We start from the raw sequence: 22835 nt of genomic DNA, 5'->3' as shown, positions 1-22835 counted from the left end.
TGGCGGATGGCATGCTTCTCACTGCTATTAGGCCCATTTTCAAATAAAGATATAAATAGAGTATTCATCTCCTCTGTTAAATGATATTCCAATCACAATTGAGGCATTTTAATCACATTCTAGCTCTGCTTAACAAAAGTACAGAAATAGATTTCATGTTTTGTTCTCTTCACTGAACCCTTAGTCTTTCGGTATTTTTACCGAAAGACTAAACTGGAAACAACTGAAAGTTTTCACAGGGTGGAAACTGCCTGTCAGACAAGCTCTTTAGAAAAAGTGCTGCGTGATATTTGTACAAATTGATCCTCAGTGTTGACGACCAAGGGGTGTTTCCTGGACCCAGATTAAATCTAGTCTTCAACTAAATGTCAGTGATGATTCACCACTGAAAGCAATTTTTTTGTGTAGGTTTATAGGTAGCTTTTTTTGTTTAGGTTCAACCGCTCACCACTGACTCAAGCACCCCTCCCTCCCTCACTGGTGTGAACCATGAGGCAGCTCCGCCCAACCCTGTGTTACCATAAAACACAGACATAAAACAAAACATAAAAATGTGCAAAATATAAACAAATATACAAACATAAAATATGAGTGGAGGGTTGGCTGATGAAGGACTACAAGAAATCAAGAAATCCACCATGATGGATACATATTATCCCCCACTCTACTCTAACCCCTCTCTCTCTCTCTCTCTCTCTCTCTCTCTCTCTCATTCATTATATATATTTGATGATGGCTCTAGCTTGCATGTTAGTAACTCTGTCTGGACACTTTTGCATAATTCATAGCCTAATCAATATAGTAAAACTATAACAAAAATAAGAAGAGCTATTAACCTACTTCTGCTTCAGCCTTCATTAGGACAGGACAGAGATATGGTTCTACAGTCCAGATATAATTTATTTAAAGACGTTATGTCCTTTTCTGTTGAAAGGCTGTTAATCACATTAACCACATATTCCTGGTAATGTTTAACAGAGCTTGTTCAATACCTAGTCAACTATAACATATTGGAATATTTTGTTATTCTGTGCAATAGGGACTATGTTCAAGTGTTTTATTCTTCTGCCAGTAAGATCATGTCTTGGATAAACGTACCGGGTCAAGATGGTCATGATAATGGTAGATCAAATGGATCTACATTTGAGTTGGTATTGACGGACCATTTAAAAAGCTACTATCCTGTAGTAAAAATCCCAGGTGTAATTCAACACCCCCCCCCTCCCACTATCATTCAGTGAAGTGGCTTGGGAAAGAACCAGTGAGTACGTGGTCTTCACAGCCTTCAGAAGAAAAGGTCATAAGGCCAACACAGATACTGCACTGCCGATAATGACGTCACCTATCATAGAGTTTTGTCCTGATGTTCCCGGGGCAATCTGTTGAATCAGAACATAGAACCTGCGTGCTTATGTACGGCATGCAGTTAGACCAGAAACCTTACAAAAGGCAAAACCTTTCATGTCCAATGAGGCAAGCTCACGTTTGAACAGGCTGTAGTGGGTAGATTCTTTTTTTTTAAATTAAAATATTGGATCAACATCATCACTGACATTTTATTAGGAGAGATTCTGTGTTCTAGCCTGTGTAATGTACAGTTATTTCCTTTATAATATTTAAAGATATGCAGTTGTGTGTTTACACTCGAATCTAATCTGTTTATTCCTAGTCAACATGGAGCTGTGTCTGTGTTTCAGAAATGCACAATTCTCCTCCATCAGCACCTTTTCTGACATCAACTGTGAATCCTCAGCACAGCACGCAGGTGGATGACGGCTCCATCCTGCCTGATCGACATTCCACACACAGGTGAAGCTGCTACACTGGAATCTCCTGAGCCTTCACAATGCTATCTTTGGCATCCTTGGCGCTTACATATTTACATATTCAAATGATACTGTCTCTACTGGCCTGTCTGTTCGCTGTGGGTGGTTCTTAGCGCTCACACCACTCTCAGTGAGGCGTGTCTTGTTTAATTGCCATGACGATGAATAAGCCTGGATGTACTTCACATTCCCAAGATGTCACACCAGCTGTCTGTTATTAGCAAGCAACCAATCTGGTCTTGAAGAAGCAGTCAGACATAAAAATGTCTGACAAGTTCCAAGAGGAGGACTGGTTCGGATGTAACCAAGTCTGGATTAAATGTCTGTTAAATGTTTGACTTGCTATTTCTTCTGAGAACATTTGTCCTTAAGAGCCCTAAGGTGTAAGGTAGTTTGAATCTACCATAAGCAGTTGACAGTTGCTATAGAAATGCAGAGTTTGAGAAGCAACTGTGTGCTAGGTGATCGTCCCTTAAGACGAACTCTCCACCTGACTCACTAATAAACAATATCGAGTTTCCGGGCCTCTAAAATGTTAAGTAGGGTTTCCATGGGCACACTGGTAGCAATATAATTAACAAATTACCTACTATTAGAGTTTGTTAGTTTTGCTTTTTAAAATCTACATTTACAACCATGAATATATTTTTGCATATGGAAAATCAAAGAAAATACATCAATAAATATAGAAACAAAGTAGACTGTTCTAAAAACCACACAACTTTACAAACATACACGAGAATTCTTATAGCTCAGTGTGAACAAAGATTGCAGGTCCATGTCACTCTGTAATTAATTTGTCATTTGTCAGTTCAGTGTTAGCTGTGTCTTTTTCTTCCTCCTCTTCATCTTCCTCTTCCTGTGTTTCCATTACAGGTCATCAGAGCGTATTGCTATGGTCAACCACCACTGTATAAGTAATGTGACATAATGCATATTGTTCTACCCAGAACTATATATGTATAAGTTAGTGTTTGCAAAACCAGAGTGAAACGATCCAACCGTAGGCCTCCTAAAACACCCGGGTTTTTTGGCCTCACATATAAATATTAAAGGAGTGGTCAGTGATGGTAAAAAAAAATGTAGTGGTGGTAAAAACATGTATATATTTTTGAAAGGTTTCTCAGTACCATCTCAAATGTTTATCCTTGAGGTCATTGTGAGCACGAAGTTCCTTTGATGTTCCCCTTGTGAAGAACCTCTCTTGGACCCTCAACACCAGCAGTATCTCCACTTCCTGAGGTCACTCACACGCTCAGCTGACACCATCTCAGTCCCTCACGTCTTCAGAACATCCCGTATTGTCCTGATGTTAGAATGTAGTATTTAACAAAAAAATGGATTTGATTTTATTGAAAAAACATTGTATTGTTTTCCTGTTGTACTGCCTGCAATGTTTACAGTCTTCACATTTGCTGTAGGCATATGTTCTAAATATTTGTATGGTTACATGTAGTAACATGTATAGTACTGGTTGGTTGTATCTTTCATATTTGTTTGTTAACACTTGTATTTGCATTTATGGTTTTGTGTTGCACTATGGTTCTGGCGAAATCCAGGTTTCAATGTATATTTATATATAGCTGAAATGACAATACAGCATCCTAACTTGACTGTAAAAACCACTTATGCTATACATTGCATTAGGCCTGCAATAACAAGAGTATGTTTCAATCTTACAATTCCAATTTTAAAATAATTTGAATCTAATTCAATTTTCAATTTTCCAGTAATTTGAAATGGCAACAGAGCAGGATTATGGTTAAGGACATGCTTATCTTTAACAAATTCTACTGACATTCTGACACTACTTGTCAAAACAGTCATAAACTAATAAACCCGATGGATAACAAACAAAGCACATGGTTATCTCTCAGTGTTGCATGTTATCTGAATGGCTGTTCAAGGATGTTATCAATTACACCTGGGACTGCAGTGTGTTCAGCATGGAAGAAATCCAAACTCAAGTCTTTTCTCTGTGCAGTTTATTAATTAAGTAAATTAAGCCAACAAAAACCCATGCTGACCAGTAATCTTAGAGACTGAAGAGAAGTAAGTTCAGTCTGGTAGATCAATCTCTCTCTTTAAAGGACGGAGCCTTGTCAAACACTACGAATAAGAGACTATGGGAAAGGTGCCGAGAGAAATCATATAGGTTGTGAATCAATTCTGTCAACTGGACCAAACTTATTCTGTAATATTGGAAATATGGGTATGATGCGTTTGTGCTGTAATTTATTTTCTCTCTTTATGATTTCCGTCACAAATATTTTTTTGACATTTAAAGGAAAGTGTCTGTGGTCGTATGCAGTAGGAGTCCGTCAACGAATGTGTGGCACGGTTTAGAAAATGGCACCATACCGCCACCGTGTGGATATTTCCATATATTACTTCTTTGTAAGGCAGGTGAGGTTTTTATTAATGTTTTACCTGGCGCTGTGCTGAATGACGTCAGGACGCTGCACGAGAAAAAGGAACCAAGGACTCCATTTGTTTGCGAGTCTGCAGTAAATAAATCAATACTAATGGAGTTGTTTTATGCTTTGGTTAATAATTGAATTCAATTTTGGTGTTTTTTAACAGTCATTTTTAGTGGTACACTTGTAGGCCATGTCTGCTTCGGCGGTATTCGTGTTGGATCTCAAAGGCAAGGTAAGTGTGACCTGTTCATGACGGGCTACAACAGGTTACGGAAAACAGGCCAACACCTTCATCTATAGCCTATATTTCTATTAATATTCTACATAAAAAGCATGATTACGTAATGGTTTCTACATAACAGTTCACTCAGAAACGTGAAAAGTGTCACACTTAACGTCTGGCGAAATCTTCATTCGTGGTTCACAGTTTAAAGTAGCTTTCCTTATAGCTCACTTCCGTAATTGTTAAACATGAGATGGGATTAAGTTACATCTTACATAAACCTGATTCACTGCCTCAGTCGCAGTACATCCCCGAACAGATCGTAGTTAACCATAACACCGGCGAAAAACAACATTTCAACATTTTTTTGCCTACTTTGGGCAACGCTTGAGTTGTTCCATCTTACCCTGGCAGCTTTATATATCTCCAGTTATATTCTGGCTATATGTAGTACAGGCACCTTTGCACAGTGTCGATGAGAGATGTAATATGACGCAGACAGGGCCTGTTTCCTTCGCAATGCCCATATCAAGACAACCAAAACTGCAACACGAGTGCATAGGGAATGTAGCAACAGCGGTAAACTCTTTGGATTAACATTACAATAAGTTTTTAATTTACAAACCACATAAATGCACGCTAATCCATTAATTGCTTGAGTTTATTGCGCGCACCCAAGATGTTAAGACTTCCAGCTGTAGTGAAATAACAGGACTCCGAGAGTAGGCCTACTAATTTTACCAGTAGGATTGTAATGTTGTGAGTGTCCTAAATGTAGAGCAGGTGTTGAAGGTTATCGACTGTCTTAAGTTATTACCTTATCGTTTATAAAAAGTCTTTGTTGAACATGCCAGTATACTTGTTTGGTTAGAGTCATATATGTAATAACACGAGTTTTTTTTTTTTCCTTTCTCCTCTTCTCAAACTTAAGGTGCTGATATGTCGCAACTACAAAGGTGATGTGGACATGTCTGAGATAGATTACTTCCTGCCCCTGCTAACACAACAAGAAGAGGAAGGGCTTACCTGCCCCGTTATTGCTCGTGGCAGTGTTCACTTCATGTGGATCAAACATAGCAATCTCTACTGTATCCTTTCAGCAGGGGCTGTGAGGAGAACAACTCCATGCACACCAACATGGAGTCGTACTGCCGTATTAGCCTGGAATGACTTTAACAGGAGCCAGTAGGTGTGGTGGTTTTGGGAAGCCCTGACTTTCCCTGCATGTCGGTATACTTTCATTAATTGGTGGTTTAGGTAATTCAAGCCAGGGCTGGTAGTAGTAAATGCTTATTTGTCAGGTGTGTACTGATCTGGTATTATTCAGGACAGGTGTGTACTGATCTGGTATTATTCAGGACAGGTGTGTACTGATCATAAGCATTAAATGTCTGTGAGAATGTGACAACTAAAATGATCTTCTGTACTCTTGCACAAATTCACCTGTGGCTGCAGGGGTTTCAGAGAGAGGGGGTACTTGACCCTAGATATGATGGTGACTTTAAATCTTTCATAAATACAGCACGTCTGAAGGGATAAAACAAGATTAATAATCACTGAATTAATCAAGCGTATGTGAGACTTAACATTATTATCCTGCAGTGGTGGCCACTACAAACAAAAACTCCAATGCATCTCTGGTGTACTCTTTTCTCTACAAACTGGTAGAGGTGAGTAATTGCACATTTTTTCTTGAATGGAGTTCATGAGTACACCTGGACATTTAACACCTGGACACCTGGACATTTAAACCAGGGGTCAATGATGCATCTTTGCTCAGTAGGAGGTTGGGTCGTTGGGGGCAGAGGTGGGTCCTCCTTTTGTGCTACATTAAATTACATTTACAGCATTTGATAGATGCTCTAATGCACAGCCAATTTCACATTTTCCAGTATGACAGTGTGGGTGGTCTGTGGGGATTCACGACCTTGGTCTGCTATGATATATGTACACCTGGTCCACAAGGGCAACAGAAAATGTCCTTGAGACATTCTTTGTTAAAGTTGCTCAGTGGTTTCTAGAGTTAATCTAGGTAAGGGTTCTGGTTTCAATTTGGAAAATTTCACTTTCCTGAACTGCATAATCTGTTAACTATTACACTGTACATTCAAGGGACCCACAAGTAGTCATGAATTCTTGTAACTACATAGCTACATGTATTAGTTTGTATTGTTGCTGAATCGGCATTACATGCTGAATCTAATTCACAGCACTTACTATATAATTTGCCTGAGGATTAATAATTAAATGGGGTTTAAGAGCTTAATATACTCCTGTAAGACACCCGGTAGAGCAGGTCGAGTGATTTGCTAGCAACACCAAGGTCATGAGTTCAGTTCCCAAGGGAGAGTGAATACATAACAATATTTAAATTAATCAGGACAGCATGTTTTGCCAAATATATTGTGATGCAATACATTTGTGTCAAAGGTTTCATATGGATCCATACTGGCTGAGTTTTTACTACTGGGTGTATGTGCCTGTATGTGTGTGTTTACACACATGAAGACTTCTTCAGCTGTCCTCACATGTCTGCGTGTGTGTGCTTGTCCCAGGTCTTCACAGAGTACTTTAAGGAGCTGGAGGAAGAGAGCATTCAGGACAACTTTGTGGTGGTTTACGAGCTGCTGGATGAGCTTATGGACTTTGGTTTTCCTCAGACCACAGACAGCAAGATTCTGCAGGAGTATGTGCCACCCGTATATTCTTGTTTGACCACGGCCCAGCTTAGGAATTAAAACGATTGCACACAGAGATGTTTTCCAAAGGCACTGTGTAGTGACCATTGTCAGACCAGCAGTTTATAAACAACTTTAAGGTGTCTCTTCACAGACTTGCGCAATTGAAATTTGCATAATTGAAATTTTGCTTTTTTGACGCATTAACTATTAACTTACAGAAAGTCAAATTTAGACAGAACATTTTTATAGTACACAGAACTACGGACATGCACAGACTTGCAGATTTGTATGACAACTTTATTACCAAAAATTTATTATCAAAAATTAATTATTGAATGTATTTGAATATATCACTAAGCAGTTGTGTAATTAATTCAGAGGATGGAAAATAATTTGAATGTGTGGTAGTGTGAGGACCTGGTTACCTTAAAACTGACTGCACCAAAATTATGAACTTCTTGGCAGCGAGATGTTTCTGGTAGCTAAAATGTTTATACTTCCAACAAATGATATTTAGATACATCACACAGGAGGGCAACAAACTGGAGGTTGCTAAGACCAAGGTGCCCACGACAGTCACTAATGCTGTGTCCTGGAGGTCAGAAGGCATTAAGTATAAGAAGAATGAGGTTTTCATTGATGTCATCGAGTCCATTAATGTCCTGGTAAGTGAAGGTTCCTCAGGGTCCATGAAATTTCTCCAAATGTCCAATCAGAACACTGTTAATTGTAGGCACATTAATTCTCACTGTCCCCAGTATTCAAATGTGTACATTAGGTGTTATTAACTGCAGTTTGCAGCCTGATCATCTAACACTATACCTGGAATGTACTTGTCATGCAGGTAAATGCAAATGGCAACGTGATGAGCAGTGATATTGTGGGCAGTATCAAACTGAAGACGATGCTGTCGGGAATGCCTGAACTCAGACTGGGTCTGAATGACCGAGTGCTCTTCGCCCTCACTGGCCGTAAGCAGCAAACACCCTCTGATCTGCCTGCACAGTGTTCACCCCACACAGCCTGGAAGTCTACGAGGTGTCTAGATTGGGTGATCTGTTTAGTCAGCAACAGCTGGTACAGTGTTTCGATCAGAGTTTCTCAGTCCCAGCTGTGGAGGGTCCTTGGACTGGTCAGAATTCTAGTCTGTAGTCTAACACGCCTGTTTCCAAAAAGGAATTTAAAATATTCAATAAATTTGGCTGTGAAATTGGATCTGGAAAAATGTGACGGGTTAAGAGTTTCTGCTTTAGATTAAATGGTTAGGGGGTGCATCACCGATTATCTCAGAGATAGCATTTGAGGTCTGTGAAACATCATTCAGAAAGCCACACAACATCCATATCCACACATTTAGTGTGTGTGTGAGGATGTGCATGTGTGTTCGTGCATGTGTACAGGAGACAAGGGGAAGACGGTAGCAATGGAGGATGTGAAGTTCCATCAGTGTGTGCGTCTCTCACGCTTTGAGAGTGACAGAACCATCTCCTTTATCCCCCCGGATGGAGAATCAGAGCTGATGTCATACCGCATCAATACTCACGTGAGACGACTTCTCGTTCAACGTTTAGTGTACAGCTAGTTAGAAAAGAAAAGTTCCCTCACTAAACTCGCTTCTCTTACAGGTTAAACCGCTGATCTGGATCGAGTCTGTTATTGAGAAGTTTTCTCACAGTCGAGTGGAAATCATGGTAAAGGTGTGTATGTCATATATGTCACCGACATTCACTGTGCTAAGTGTTTGAATACTGTATAATTGGCACTATTGATTTGCCAAATTAGATCAATTTATTATATTGTTCCATAAAGAAATTTGCTTTGGACAACTGTTCTGTTGTCACGATCAAACACACACACACACACACACACACACACACACACACACACACACCCCCAGCAGCAACAACAACAGTAACAAAAATTCATTAATTTTACCTGGTACATTTGTGCATTGCTCAGTACTGTTGTCCAGTCCTATGTATCCTGCATTCCTTTCTTATTTAAGCCCTTCATTGACAGAGGAATGAATGAGTCCTTGAACTGGTTCACTGTTCATATTGGTATTACAAATCAGCTGTCTGGTGGAAGAACCTGATCTTCCTGTTTTCTCAGCTTGTTTAATAATAATTCTTTGAATCTGTCTTTGCGGCTGCACAGTCTAGTTTCCCAACCAGGATGAAATACTGTAAAGAAATGATGTTCTCAATTGCAGAAAACTGACAATAGAACATACTAACTGTCCTTTGTTTTGGTCTAAGTCAGAGTACACCCTGTCTCACTCTCATGCCCCCTGACTCTCTCTCTATTGCCTCTCACCCTCTCTCTCTCACTCTTTCTCTGTCCAGGCTAAAGGACAATTTAAAAAGCAGTCTGTGGCCAATAATGTTGAGGTACGAGTTCCGGTCCCAAGTGATGCGGACACGCCCAAGTTCAAAACCAGCACTGGTCATGCTAAGTATGTCCCTGAGAAGAACCTAGTGGTGTGGACTATTAAGTCCTTCCCTGTGAGTAACAAATCTATTAATATATCATAAAATATTTTTTTCCTTGAAGAATCAGCCAAATTTCTGTTTACCTGGTTCTATTCAATAAAAATAAAAAAGCCTTCAACCAATGACTGAAGACACACCTCTTCAAAGCTTACTTAAATAAACAGACACAAGTTGTGAATTTGCACTACTGACTCAGAGAAAGACTTGGCATCATGCTACCTTTACCCATGTCCTAGCATAGGAACACATGGTTTCCAAGGAGGCAAGTTACACCAGGGTAAGATATGCAAAATACTGTGAATATGAAAGCAGAAGTAATGTGGAAGGCCAGTAGCACAGTAAAAATAATAAAATGCAAATATCATTTTACCGGACGTCTGCATTGTCCAGCACTCTGGATTTTCTTGTTTAACCCGTGGTTAAATTGTGCGTGCGTGCGTGTGTTCAGGGAGGGAAGGAGTTCTTGATGCGAGCCCATTTTGGCCTCCCTAGTGTGGAAAAAGACGAACTTGAGGGAAAGCCACCAATTACAGTCAAGTTTGAGATCCCATATTTTACTGTGTCTGGCATTCAGGTCTGTATACAGCACACCTGAGCTTATATGATGTTATATACACACACACATGCACACAGACAAATTTTATATATATATATATATATATATATATATAATGTACTATAACTACCCACTACTTGCTGTGATTTCTTCCATAAGGTGCGATATATGAAGATCATTGAGAAGAGTGGCTACCAGGCCTTACCATGGGTTAGATACATCACACAGAGTGGAGGTATGATGGCATATTTGTACATAGCAGTTGATTTGCATAGGATCACAGTAAATGTGGGACAATGAGTGAGTCCAACTCTAATATGTTATTGGTGGTTTGGTGTTTTTAATTTACAGATTACCAGCTGAGGACAAATGCTTAGACAAGTACTTCCTGTGAACATTTCCTGACATTTCTCAGAAAACCCAGACAGACAATGATCAAGTGACAGTTTGGTGTCTTATGTCATATTTTTTATTTTAAAGGAGAAGTATAATATCATTATACTGAAATTTTTGTTTTTAACTGATTCAATCTTGCATGTTGTTGCACTAAGTCGTGGAAATAAGAACATTTCTAAATCATGGTTTCCCTTAAAAGAATAAAGTGTGTACTGTGTTAAATCTGTGTTTTGGTATACTTAAGCAGCCCACTTCTCATTAATTTATATGTCCTAATACTTTGAATGCATTACAAAATGCGTATTACCTATTGCTGGGATATAAAACCTCGGACGTTGCAAACCTTTTACTAACAACTTCACTAACCCGCCTTTTTTCGATTTTCTAACTACTGAAGGAGAAACATGAATGAGCTTCTCGGGGTAGCGAAGTAACGTTCTCAAATCGCCCGCCTTCGGCGCTCTTTATTCTGATTGGTGAGACGTGCAGTTACTATGGGGATACTGTAGCAACCCTGCGTTTACTCCGCCCCTTTCGCCAAATATGGGCTGCTGGGCACCCGTTTGTAGTTTCTGATTGGTCGGTACGTTTTCGACAACATTCGTGAAGTGGTGATAGAATTTATCACTGGGGTGTTCCCAAGCGCGCAAATTAAAGGTACTGCCGCCTAGAAACACGCCTAAAATTTATTTGTTTTGATTTATATAAAACGCCTATGCGTAAACATACAAGGGATAGAGGTTAGCCAACGGTCGGCACGTCGATAAACAACGGACTAAAACTGAGGTAAGATTAACAGATGTCGTGTGTTTAAATATAGTTTCATTTCCTTATTCTCGTAAACTCTGGCTGCCGTCACGGGCTCGCGAGCTCACTAGCTATGCTAGCTAGCTGTTGACCACACATTCCTATTTATTAAACTTCTCATCTGCCCATTTCATATCTTTCGGTGGTCCGTTTTCTTTGTTCGTCGGTTGTCGGCTATTTTAATTAGAAGCTAACGAGCTAGCTCCGCCGTGGTAAACAAGTTAGCCCGTTAGCTTAGCGTATATTTTCCACAAAGCAAATCCACCGGCATTTAATCCGCGGCGCAGACGCCTCGCTCGTGCGACGAGTAGCTAGGCAACGGGATTATATCTGACCTCGTGTGATCTTCAGATTGGGAATAATAATCTGGCGCGGCGATGGTACTGAGCGAGAACGACGCAGGGAAGAGGCTGACCTCCGCGGCCGCTAAGGGAGACGTCGCGGAGGTGCGGCGGATGCTGGAGGAATGCAGAGTTCATCCAGACACGGTGAATGAGTTCGGGAAAACGGCCATACAGGTGAAACCATCGACTTGTGCAATTACATTTTTGTTTTTCTGTCGTTAGCCAAGTCATTTGTACATTGTATATTTGTACATTTGTATTTAAAGACCGAGTTGCTGTATGATAAGGTTTTTGATAGACTAACTCGTTCAGTGTGTATCATTAAATTAACGCTGGTTACAATAGCAAATATTTTCCCACATTGAATACAGATATAATTACTGTACCCATGATTAATAGGTTCTTGGCTAGTTAAATAACATATGTAGTGTAACTACTAGGTGATCATTCTACGTGCAGCCGGGCTTGTGAGTTGGTGCTTCAGTTAAACAAATCATTTGATAATAGTCAAATATCGTTTTATATGTTTTATATCATTTGTTAATCTTTAGGTCATGATGATGGGCAACACCAGCATGGCTTCTGTATTGCTGGAGAATGGTGCTGATCCGAATATCCAGGATCACTTTGGGATAACACCAGCCCATGATGCAGCCCGAACGGGCTTCCTGGACACGCTGCGTGTCCTGGTGGACTATGGCGCTTCCCTCAATGTTCCCGATCAGTCCGGAGCCTTACCCATCCACATCGCCATCCGCGAAGGACACAGAGACGTGGTTGAGTATTTAGCCCCACGCTCAAACCTCGGGCACCAGGACACACGAGGGGATACTGCGCTGGACGTCGCCATGGCAACGTGCACGCCTGATATGGTGGAACTGTTAAAACGGCAGTTAGACTCCACCCTGGCTTTACAATCATAAATAATGCTAATTCTATAAATTAACCGCTTAAAACAAATCTAAAGTTCTAGGACCTGCTTCTTTAGGGTGGGCTTGTTTTGTGTGTGTACAGGACTAGATTACTACGTTTTAATATTGTTTAATTGTTCAGTTGGATAGTTAAACCAGAATACTAGATGAAGAATGTAGCAGCAGTTTTGCACAGGGCAAAATATCCTAAATGGACACGAGGGACACCTTCCCTCTCCCAGTGATTTGGACGTTTGCCAGGCACAATTGTAAGTGGCTCTTTTTCATCCTTTCACAGCCAACAATAACATTTACTGCACGGGTCTGTGTAGAAGAACTTGAACTGTTAACCTTTTTATTTTTATGAAATTACTGTTGCCCTCTCTCACTTATTGAGGTACTGCAACATGCACTGATGAACTTGTAGCCTATTTACTTAGTTTGTAATGGTGTGCATTGACATTTTAGTGTTTGATTTGTATATAACATTTTATAAAATTATTGACTTATTTATTGACAGATTGTAAATATTCATTTATGTTTACCATGACATTTCTGATGTTATTTATAAAGATGCTCATCAGTCCAACCTGCATCTTGCCTTGTCCTGCCTCTGAAAGGGTGAACTGGTGGTGTTATTTCATCAGTTATTTGAAACACAATTAAATGCTTAAACCTGAATGACAATTTAAGTGTGTTGTAAATGTGTGAAACCATATGAAAAGAGATCATGGAAAATGGAATTTATTTTACTTATTATTCATTTTTACCACAAGAGGGCTCCCTATTTTTAAAAATTCTCGGAGAAACAACTATTTTTGCTTTGAAAATGTTTTGAAATTCATTCATGACGTATGGCTTTTGCATTTTTGATTGGGGACTGAGCTTTAATGCTAAGCTGGATGTAGTGCGCATTTTAGTGCTTCAAAATTGCTACAAAAGCGAAATCTAGTCAGAAATAAACAACACTTCAAACTTTTCTTCAATCTTGTAGCGTTACATTTTGAGCATCTATAATTGCATAAGCGGAAATGGGGGGAGGGGCTTCCTGGGATTTCTTCTCTTCAATATAAAACTACAATTCACGATGTAAATCATAACTCGATGAGTTTTCGACTGGGTTTCGAGCTGTTCGTCTGTTACAAATACCATACGTGTAGTCATGATGCATGATCATTGCTTCTCACGACATACATCTATTGGATACTGATAAGGAACAGCTTAGCATACCCATTAATTACGCAGTACATTGCTATAAACATGTAATACAACGGCAATTTTCTCTTTCAAGAATTGCTCTTTATTTACTTCTGAATGAAATGAAACATCCTTCCACAATCTGATGTGGCACAGAACACAAATGGATTATCACTGGGGTGTTCATTTCTAGGAAACAAGTTATTTCACTTGACGTCCCCACCCATTGTACGTTTTGACAGTACTGGTTATGTGTACACCCTCACGTTGTGTGTGTGTGTGTGTGTGTGTGTGTCCAAGGTGAGTCAGCAAGGGCATTTATAATTACGCTATGTAGGAATGTGCCTTACCGCATAGGCCGAACAGCGCGCTGTCGCCGAAGCAGACGAACGCAGTACCGAACAGGACCAGTTTGTCAGGGGGTTTGCTCTTGGAAGGCCACCGGCACAATGGCCGTTTTGTTCTCCCTACGTGCTTTAAAGCGAAAAGCACGGGCTACCTTTCGCATCCTGTAACAAAAGCTTCGGTGGCATTCATCCAAATCTCTCTCGGCAACAGACTTTTTTTATTTTAATGTAAGTTTATGTGAAGGGTTATTAAATACGTTTGGTGGGTGTGTAATAACAACGTGATTAATCAAGAGATTTATGACTATCTACTGTTTCTAAATCTGCATTATCTTTATTCCCAGCCTAGCTTTTGTGGTATCGCGATTTGAAAAGAATTGAAAAGTCTTCCAAATTCACATTGCGGTGGAAAGGCGTTTGATACAATCTTTGGCCACTAGAGGGAGCCAGGCTAGGCCTGTGGCAGGACCAAGCTGCACGACAAATGTGCGTTTCAGCCTAGTCTAAAATTAGTACAAGTTAGAAGGAAAATGAACACATCAGCGAATCGTACTACTACTTGAAAAATAAATGAGGAAACCGAAAAGTGGATTACGTCACTGAACGAGCTCAGAGAATCGTACTGGGTTATGCTAATCATTAGACTGATAGGTCACACTTATATTCACTGGTTTGAACTTCAGTATTTCGGGCTGTGTGGCACGAGCTCGATTTGCAAGGCTACAAATGTGGTATGTTGACAATGTGTCTTATCCGCGGACGAACAATTGTTCAGTGCAGTTGCAAATCCTGTATTTCATGTTCTTTGTGACCAAACTTTAAAACGTCAAAATTACTTTCTTCACATTTTTTCACATCACACACCCAACCAATGATTTTAAGGCACTAAACAATGCGCTGCATAGTAAAACGCAGTTCGTGGATGAATATTTTAACTAATTATATTTAGCGTAGATTCACTTTGCATTAGAAAATTGCATTAATTCCATCAAATTTTCACATCTCCATCTGCAAAGTCTTGTCTTGTCTGCATCTTGTATCTGCTTTACAAGGTCCTTTGTAAGCCATTGACTCAGGTAAACAAATCTGACCACATGCAGGTCAGTAACGGGCACTTACAAGAGAAAGAACGCTATTCAACTGTATTAATTTTTCTCTATTGCTAAAACACAATTTCTGAAATCTTGATCCAATTTCTTTAAACATTAAAACATATATTTTTTATTCTTTCTCCTCCTTGTATCCTTACTTTTACAGTACTGAACCTGCATCTCACAAACTTGCCCTTTGTTTCTGTGATACTGTAATTCTGGTTCTTTGTTGATACGAACACGCAATCAGTCAAAATCTATTGAGCACTCACATCTGTAAACAAATGGAAATCACACTGTTCGGCCATACAATTTGTTTACAGCATATAGCCTACAATGGGCTGTATTACAGTATACAATACTACAGTAAAAGAGACAATAATGTGCTTCTTTTTGTCTTTGGGCTTGGTCAGGCCAGAGCACTTTGTCCACATCACAAGCTTTTCCTTCCTGAGGCAACAGGGAAGAAGCCTCTCGTGTGCTGTGTGCAGCCCTGACACGACTCCTCACCTACATCACCACAGGTTGAATCCATGGCCTGGTCATGTCACATCATTTGAAAGAAGTGAAATCAATTTTGAGTGTGTTTAATCAAGGACACATGTGCATTATTTGTATTGCCACTTGTGCTTACCAGTATGGACGGAATGTGCATTACATGTGTTTTGAGAATGAGAATGTGTGCAAATTGTTTTACACCATGTGAAATGATTTAAGGTATTGACAACAGCCTTTAAAACCTTTATCACAATTATGGTTAAAATGTATCAAATGCTAAAGCACTCAATTCAATAATTAAAATGAATATCATAAAATTATGATGTTTGTTAATCAGAATTCCACTGTGCACCTAAAGGCTTGTGTTTGTGTGGCTATAAGATTTGTCCTTTACCAAGATTTTTGTTTTGTCCAAGCAAATAACTACATGAAGGAAATGACATCAGGAGAATGTTTTAACTTTACTTCCAAAGTTGTTTGACTCATTGCAAACTCCCCAAACTTAGATCCAGCTCAGGTTCCGGTCCAACGCAAGTTCTCTTGCTTTATGATCATCAATTCGAGGCAATTTACATTCCACAGTCCAGTGGGGGTTTTAATATGTCGAATGTGAATGTAATTCACCTTTCACTCATTCTGCGTTTGACATCAGAAGGTAACGTGTCAAGCAGGCCGTCTTCCACAATGAGGCCAGTCAGTCTCAGGAGGCTGCAGTCAACTATCTCCATGGGCAGAGACTCCAGCCTGTTCCCTTTAAGCTGCAGATTCACCAGATGAGCCAAGTTCCCAATCCTTGCAGACAGAGAAGCAATGCTGTTGTTCCCCAAGTCCAGAGTCCTCAGCCTCTTGCAGGAGAACAGCTCATCCGGGAGAACTTCCACGGAGTTGTAGGCCACTGAGAAGTGCCAGAGACTCTGCAGAATCCCAATCTCATGTGGCAGAGAGGTAAGCTGGTTGTGGGATAGGTCCAAGAGGCGGAGCTTGGTGCAGTAGCAGACCTGCGGTGGCAGCCTGCGTATCCTGTTCCAGCTTAGGTCCAGCGTCTCGAGCGAGCGGAGCTTGCTGACGTCTTCTGGGATGTGGGCGATGTAGTTGTGCCACAGCCTGAGCGCGTTCAGCCGGCGGCAGTGCTGCAGGCTCAGGAGCTCCTCCACGTGCGTCAGCCTGTTCTCCTTCAGGTCCAGCTCCTGCAGGTTGGTGAGACTGAACACGGCGGTGGGGAGCCGCTCCAGCTCGCAGGCCATCAGCTCCAGCGTGGCCAGGTTCACCAGCTTCTTCAGGCTGCCGAAGGCGTGGAGTTTGCCGCCACTGTTGTGCACACGCAGCCTCAACAGGTGGCCGGCCACGTCTGATATGCTGGACGGTACCTTGTTCAATTTGCTGTGCACCGTTAGCACACGGAGACTCTTAAGTTCTCGCAAGGTCTCCAAGGTGGAGCTGCGGGACATTTCACTGGTGAGTGGGCCACTCAGGTGGAGCTCCTCCAGGGTCTGTAGGGTGTACATCCACATGGGTACCTGCTCCAGGCTCTCAAAGGTGATATGGAGGACCTTAAGGTTGTCCCGCAGGTGTGTGAGGGCTGCTAGTTGAAGTTTGGCAGGACAGTGGATGAGGGCGAGTTCCTGTAAAGCGGCGAGTTGGATCACTGTGCCGGGGATCGTCACGTTGCTCATCAGCTCGAGTTTCAAGGATTCTACTTCGTGAACTTCAAACACAGTGTCTGGAAGTCCTGGCAACATGAACAAATGCATCTCCAAACGGTTGTTGGTGTTTCGGGAAAGACGTGTACGGAGTTTTTTGATGGGCCACTCGTGGTTGAGGTTGACCTGACACAACCTGCTCTCGCTCACCTCGGAGAGAAACACCGCAAAACGCTTAGAGTAGAGAGCATCGTACTGGTCGCTGAGATGCAAGAGGAACGCAAAGTCGTTCTTAACGTCGGGAATGTCATTTATACCCGTCTCCAGTCGCACCTGCTCAAAGGAATATTCCTTCAGAGGCCGATGGAGCAACCAATAAAGGGAGTAGATGCACAGAAGACCGTACACACCAACAAATGAAATGTAACAGTAGGCCAGTTTGGAGAAGAGGTGCGCTTTGTTATGATTGCAGCAGAACACACTGAAACCAGTCAGGTCTGGTGGAACTACGCATGTTACCACAATCTCGATATTTGGCACCAGAGCAACACTGTATATAGTGATGATGGCAAATTTAAAGACCTTGAGCAACGTCTGGAGTATGTACATGATGTAGAGGAGGTCTGCCTCCTCTACGTGTGTCCGAAACGTCCTCACCTTCTCAAACAGTGCCTTGGCCTGCTCACCTTCCTTCTTGTCCAGGACGGATGTGGTGGGTTTAGACTCCAGTGGGTTCTTGCCCAGGCTGGACACCACAGACGGTGACTGGATGAAGATGGAACCTTCGGCTTCTGTATCTGGGCATTCCACTGCTGACGGTCTTGGTATGTTGTGTTTTCGCCACATGACCGTTTCCTCTTCTTGCCTGTCCTCAGACACCTCGCTGATCGCACGTGTGGTCCAGGGAGAATCAAAACACTTACCGAGGATCGTTACAAACAGCTCAATCTTGGACGATGTTCCAGGGAACTTGAACCAGAAGCTACTAGCCACCATAAATATCATGGTGTGTATGACTACCAGGTAGGGGAAGTACTTGCCGTACCAATGCACTGCTCGTTCGTAGCAGAAGCTGTTGATGAAGATGTATTGGTGGATGTCCAGGTTGTTCTTGCGGCCAAACACTTCCACAATGTTCAAGGTGATCTGCTTGGTAATAGCATGCTCCCACAGGCTCTGGTTGAGTCTGGGCTTCCGCAGATGGTTGCAGTCCACATCTTCATGCGACGTTCCACTGACACGATCAGGAAGGCAGGAGATTTTTTCCTGAGTCAGCTAATGAAAAGATAGAAAAGTAAGAGTTGTTCCCCTTGGTCAGAGTCCTCATTTTTACACAAGATTTTTGATTATATTAACCATGTAATTTAGTACCCGTAACAATGGAATCCAGTGCTTGCCACACTACCCAGCTATCCCCTCATGTAGGAACAATAATAATACATTTATCTCTTTTAGTTACATACCTACAACATTTTAGTGCCTGCAAGTTTACAATGGCTGACATAAAATAGTATGAATGACATACTGTGAAGTGCCTAATCCAATTCTGTCTAAAAACTAGGTCAAAACAGAGCCAAACAGGCAAGATAGTTGTGCATTTCTCATTCTGGAAGGTCAGCATTACTGATATGAATAGCTAATTTAAATAGAGGGGGTGAAATGAAGGCCACATTTCTGGTCCCACTCTGTCTCACTCTATTGTATTTTTGAATGGCTTTCATGACTGTATCCTTGTGTGCTGCAGACTAATGCTGTGAGTAACTTGTTCATATCTGGTTACATTATTAGTTTGACAACTAGCAGACTAAACGATAGGAAAATTCCCATAAAAAGCATGAGGAAAGTGGTAAAAAAAAAAATTTGTCATACACTGTAAACATAACTGGGCTGCCTTGAGTTAATTCAACTTAATAGTAAGTATATGACACATTGCTAATAACAAATTGCTAATACTAACAACACTAGACACTTGGAATAGGACAATGTTCTCCATTCACTTTGTAGTTGATTATTTTAGATCTGTAATGACTTTCAAGCTGTTGATAAAAAGTACAATATAGCCAGGACATAAATATCAGTAGACTGTGTAAAGAAAGGCCGGGTAGTTGGCAGAAACCTAATCTGTCCGTTTAAATGAAATAAACAAAGCACTGGTCACATGCCTCTCTCCCTTATCATTATAAAAAAAACTAAACGTGGGCACCAATCAGGAGAATGTTTGATGGCGGAGTGTGCTGTACCTGCAGAGTACACCCAAAGACGCCAATCATTAGCATGGATATACACAGGTATTCAGAGAACACATCCCACCATGGCTTTAGAACCCGGAACCGGGGGTTGGGTTCTGAGACGATGTTCCGGAACTCGTTAACTGGAATCATCCTGGAACCTGCTAGTATCAAACATCAAATCACAGAAGGTGAAATAATCATTGGAATACATCTTGTTTCTGAGCATGTATTGAGGCTGTATGTGCACAGGTCTTCTAACTATGCAATATTGGCTCTAACGTATATAATGTTTGGGTGATGCACAAATCCACTAAATTCTACTCCAGGATTTGGGTAGTTAACCTGAGAGGAATTAATAAAAGCAGCGCATCTCTTGATGCAGTGGCTACTCGGATGTGCTTTACACCGTGGCCCAGGGGGAAACATAATTTCACACTCATGGTATCAACATTGTTTATTCAACTCAAGTTTATTCAATCCAGTGGACAGGGCAGATATGTAAGACACAACTGTAAATTGTTTCACATTTCATCTGCGAAATGGCCCAACTCCCTCTTGGCAAACACATCTATGAGGCGCCTGCTGTTCTAGTTAATTCATTAATCATCTTTGGGATTTCAGCCTTTCAAAACCAGCAGGAACCCCACAATAGGGATGTGATGGCCAAGAGTGGGAGAAGCCTGCACCCACAACCATCCTTTAGGTGTGGTCAGTAAATTGGGGAAATAATTGTGGTCAAAGTGGGGAACAAACACCTGTTTTTATAGTTACACATAGGCAAATGGATGAGAAAAAGCTAAAGACTTTGTAGAGTACAATTCTCTCTTTCTCTCTCTCTCTCTCTCACACACACACACACACACAGGTTAGGGTGTAATAGTGATTAAATGATAATTAAAACACAAAAAGATAAACATAAAAAGGAGAGTAAAATCTGGGGAGAAAAGCTTAACGCAAATAAATATTACTTTTTTTCTGAGTTACAGATTCGTCATTGAACAGTAGAAATTACTTATAAACAGCAATAACAGGTTTGGAATATATACTGGTAGTTGTTTTAGTACATCAGTTTCCTTTTGAGTTACAAGTGCGTAATTTAAGCAGTAGAAAGTGTGTGTGCGCAGTAACTAAGGACATTTGGAGTTCTAGTACGTTGTTTTAGTACGTTAAGCCATGTTAAGCTTTTTTCACGTTAAGCGTTTTAGACTCCCGAATAAAAAGGGCAACAGAGAGAGTTCAGGATAACTGCGTGTCATTTTGTAAAGTCGCTCCATTTTCTCCATCACCTATTTGGCCTGGTTGGTAAGCAGAGGCGACAACTGCCTCCAGACTGATTCAGGGAGGAACATTATCATAGTGAAAGGTAGTGAAAGACGGGCGAGGCTAATGCCAATAACGAAGGTCATTTCTACAGCATTTCAAGTTCGCATAAACAGTATAAACAAGAAATCTGGAGAACTTATTCAGTATGAAGGGGAACATATTCTGAGAGAATATTCAGCTCTACGTGTCTCCACAAGCGGCACGGCACCATAAACCACCTCAAAAGACACCACCAGAGCAGGCAAGTGTCTCTTAAGTTAGAGGAATTACAGAATGATGGTCACTGATTTGACTAAGAGGGTTTCATCTGATTTCCTAGGACACTTTCCGGCAACTTTCACAACCAGCAAGCTGCTTCTCCCACGGAATGACAGATTAAAAAATCCCGCCGCATGAACGATTTAGAATAATATGTCTGGATGGTCATTTAATACAACACAGGGCTAAGCTAAAACAGTTCATCTCCAGGTATTCTGATGGTAACAAAAACTGTCTAAAGATAAAAAAAATAATTTTTAGGATTTCTGACCGCGACAAACTTCTTACCTGCGCTTAGCAGCTTCCCTCAGGGATGAAGGCGTGTCCATCCGATTGTGGTCAAATCAAATCAGATTTATTTATATAGCGCTTTTTACAACAGTTGTCACAAAGCAGCTTTACAAGTGTCCGACTCCAGGCTCTACAGTCTGCTCTATAACGTTCATCTCCTCTACGGCGGTTCTGTAGCCGGAGTTTATACCGTCCAAACAAGGATCACCTCAATACAGTAGCTCGAAACTTTTCACTGAGACTGACGGGAAGTTGAAGGCGTTAATCACACCTCCCCACTGCGGTTTGTTCAGATGTCAGACGAAGCGAAATGAGTCAATACAGAAATTATTAAATAAAGTTGTTCATTCGTTTACTCGCCACTCTAAAATGAATTTGGCTTTCATCCGAATTACACGCCAAACACAGATATTCACCTGTCTGCGGCTCAAACTGCACCCAAACTTTAGCCGTCATCCAAATTTGCGACTGTTGGGAGAATATTATTTGCTTAAGCAGTAAACTTGATATTAAAACCAGATATGAATGCTGCATAAGGTGCATTAAGCTACAGAAGTATATTCATAAGCTTAGGGGCATTATAAGGGTTAAGCACAGAGTAACGGAGAACAGGATGGTCCACAGGAAGTTTAACACCTGCTCAATTCCACGGATGATGTCTTAAGTTGAAAACATGAACGAATAAGTTGCTACAATATCAGATCAAATAATGTCAAGAAGCCAAATGTCATACAGGTGTGAAAAAACAACTCCATATATAGAATGGAAGATTACTGAAAGTGCAGATAGGAGAAGAATCACCATATAAGCTTGGAGTTTAGATCTCCGATCTCTACTTCTTAGGGTGGGGAGCATATACATGTTTTGTATGTGTGGGATCTCCTGAGATATCTCGGCACAAATAAAATATTTTTTGTTTGTAGTAGATTGGTGTGTTCTAATTATTTCCTTCTGCATCTGCGCTGCGGTACTGAAGAGAAGTAGAACACGACATGTAACAGTAAGACTACATTACACGTATAAAATACTTCAAAAACGCAACCCCTGCAAAACTCTTAGTCAATATTTTCAAATCCTTATTCATTAGCTACTTTGATCAGTTTTAGGAAAACTTTGACTTACAAACGCTTACAAGTGCAAAGTGGTCCACTGGCGCCCTCTCCTGACTGAATAACATAACTGCATTATCACCTTTCTGCCCAGATGTCGGGACGCCATTTAATTAATGTTTTGCTTTTCAGTGTTCCAACTTTCTTAATCTATTTTGAGACTTTTTTCTTTTTAAAATCCCTTGTGTACAGAC

General features: G+C 40.9%; 3 protein-coding genes across 4 annotated transcripts; 2 read left to right on the top strand and 1 right to left on the bottom strand.

Moving 5' to 3' along the window:
• Window positions 1-4262: 4262 nt before the first annotated feature.
• On the top strand, window positions 4263-10750 carry ap1m2 (adaptor related protein complex 1 subunit mu 2). Its single transcript, XM_077015794.1, has 12 exons — window positions 4263-4478; window positions 5401-5557; window positions 6072-6139; window positions 7025-7155; window positions 7668-7815; window positions 7995-8121; window positions 8551-8693; window positions 8776-8847; window positions 9496-9654; window positions 10091-10216; window positions 10358-10433; window positions 10550-10750. The coding sequence occupies exons 1-12, from the start codon at window positions 4437-4439 to the stop codon at window positions 10573-10575; spliced, it is 1275 nt and encodes a 424-aa protein (XP_076871909.1). The 5' UTR covers window positions 4263-4436; the 3' UTR covers window positions 10576-10750.
• Window positions 10751-10918: 168 nt separating this feature from the next.
• On the top strand, window positions 10919-13337 carry cdkn2d (cyclin-dependent kinase inhibitor 2D (p19, inhibits CDK4)). The gene is made up of 3 exons (XM_077015795.1): window positions 10919-11380; window positions 11753-11919; window positions 12297-13337. Exons 2-3 carry the CDS (start codon window positions 11779-11781, stop codon window positions 12666-12668), a joined length of 513 nt encoding a protein of 170 aa, XP_076871910.1. The 5' UTR covers window positions 10919-11380; window positions 11753-11778; the 3' UTR covers window positions 12669-13337.
• An 800-nt stretch (window positions 13338-14137) lies between these two features.
• LOC143522090 (volume-regulated anion channel subunit LRRC8E) lies at window positions 14138-21959 on the bottom strand. Of its 2 annotated transcripts, none has more exons than XM_077015790.1 (3): window positions 21530-21959; window positions 19670-19821; window positions 14138-18704 (listed from the first exon to the last, which is right to left on the bottom strand). In XM_077015790.1, exons 2-3 carry the CDS (start codon window positions 19808-19810, stop codon window positions 16410-16412), a joined length of 2436 nt encoding a protein of 811 aa, XP_076871905.1. In that variant the 5' UTR covers window positions 19811-19821; window positions 21530-21959; the 3' UTR covers window positions 14138-16409. The 2 variants fall into 2 exon arrangements, with proteins under 2 accessions (XP_076871905.1, XP_076871906.1); XM_077015791.1 differs by having other exon boundaries at window positions 19670-19818.
• Between the last annotated feature and the right edge of the window lie 876 nt (window positions 21960-22835).

The sequence above is a fragment of the Brachyhypopomus gauderio genome, chromosome 8 (genome assembly GCF_052324685.1).
Source record: "Brachyhypopomus gauderio isolate BG-103 chromosome 8, BGAUD_0.2, whole genome shotgun sequence".
NCBI classification, from domain to species: Eukaryota; Metazoa; Chordata; class Actinopteri; order Gymnotiformes; family Hypopomidae; genus Brachyhypopomus; species Brachyhypopomus gauderio.
Note: the sequence above shows the minus strand (reverse complement) of the source record. Positions and strands in the feature narration are given on the sequence as shown.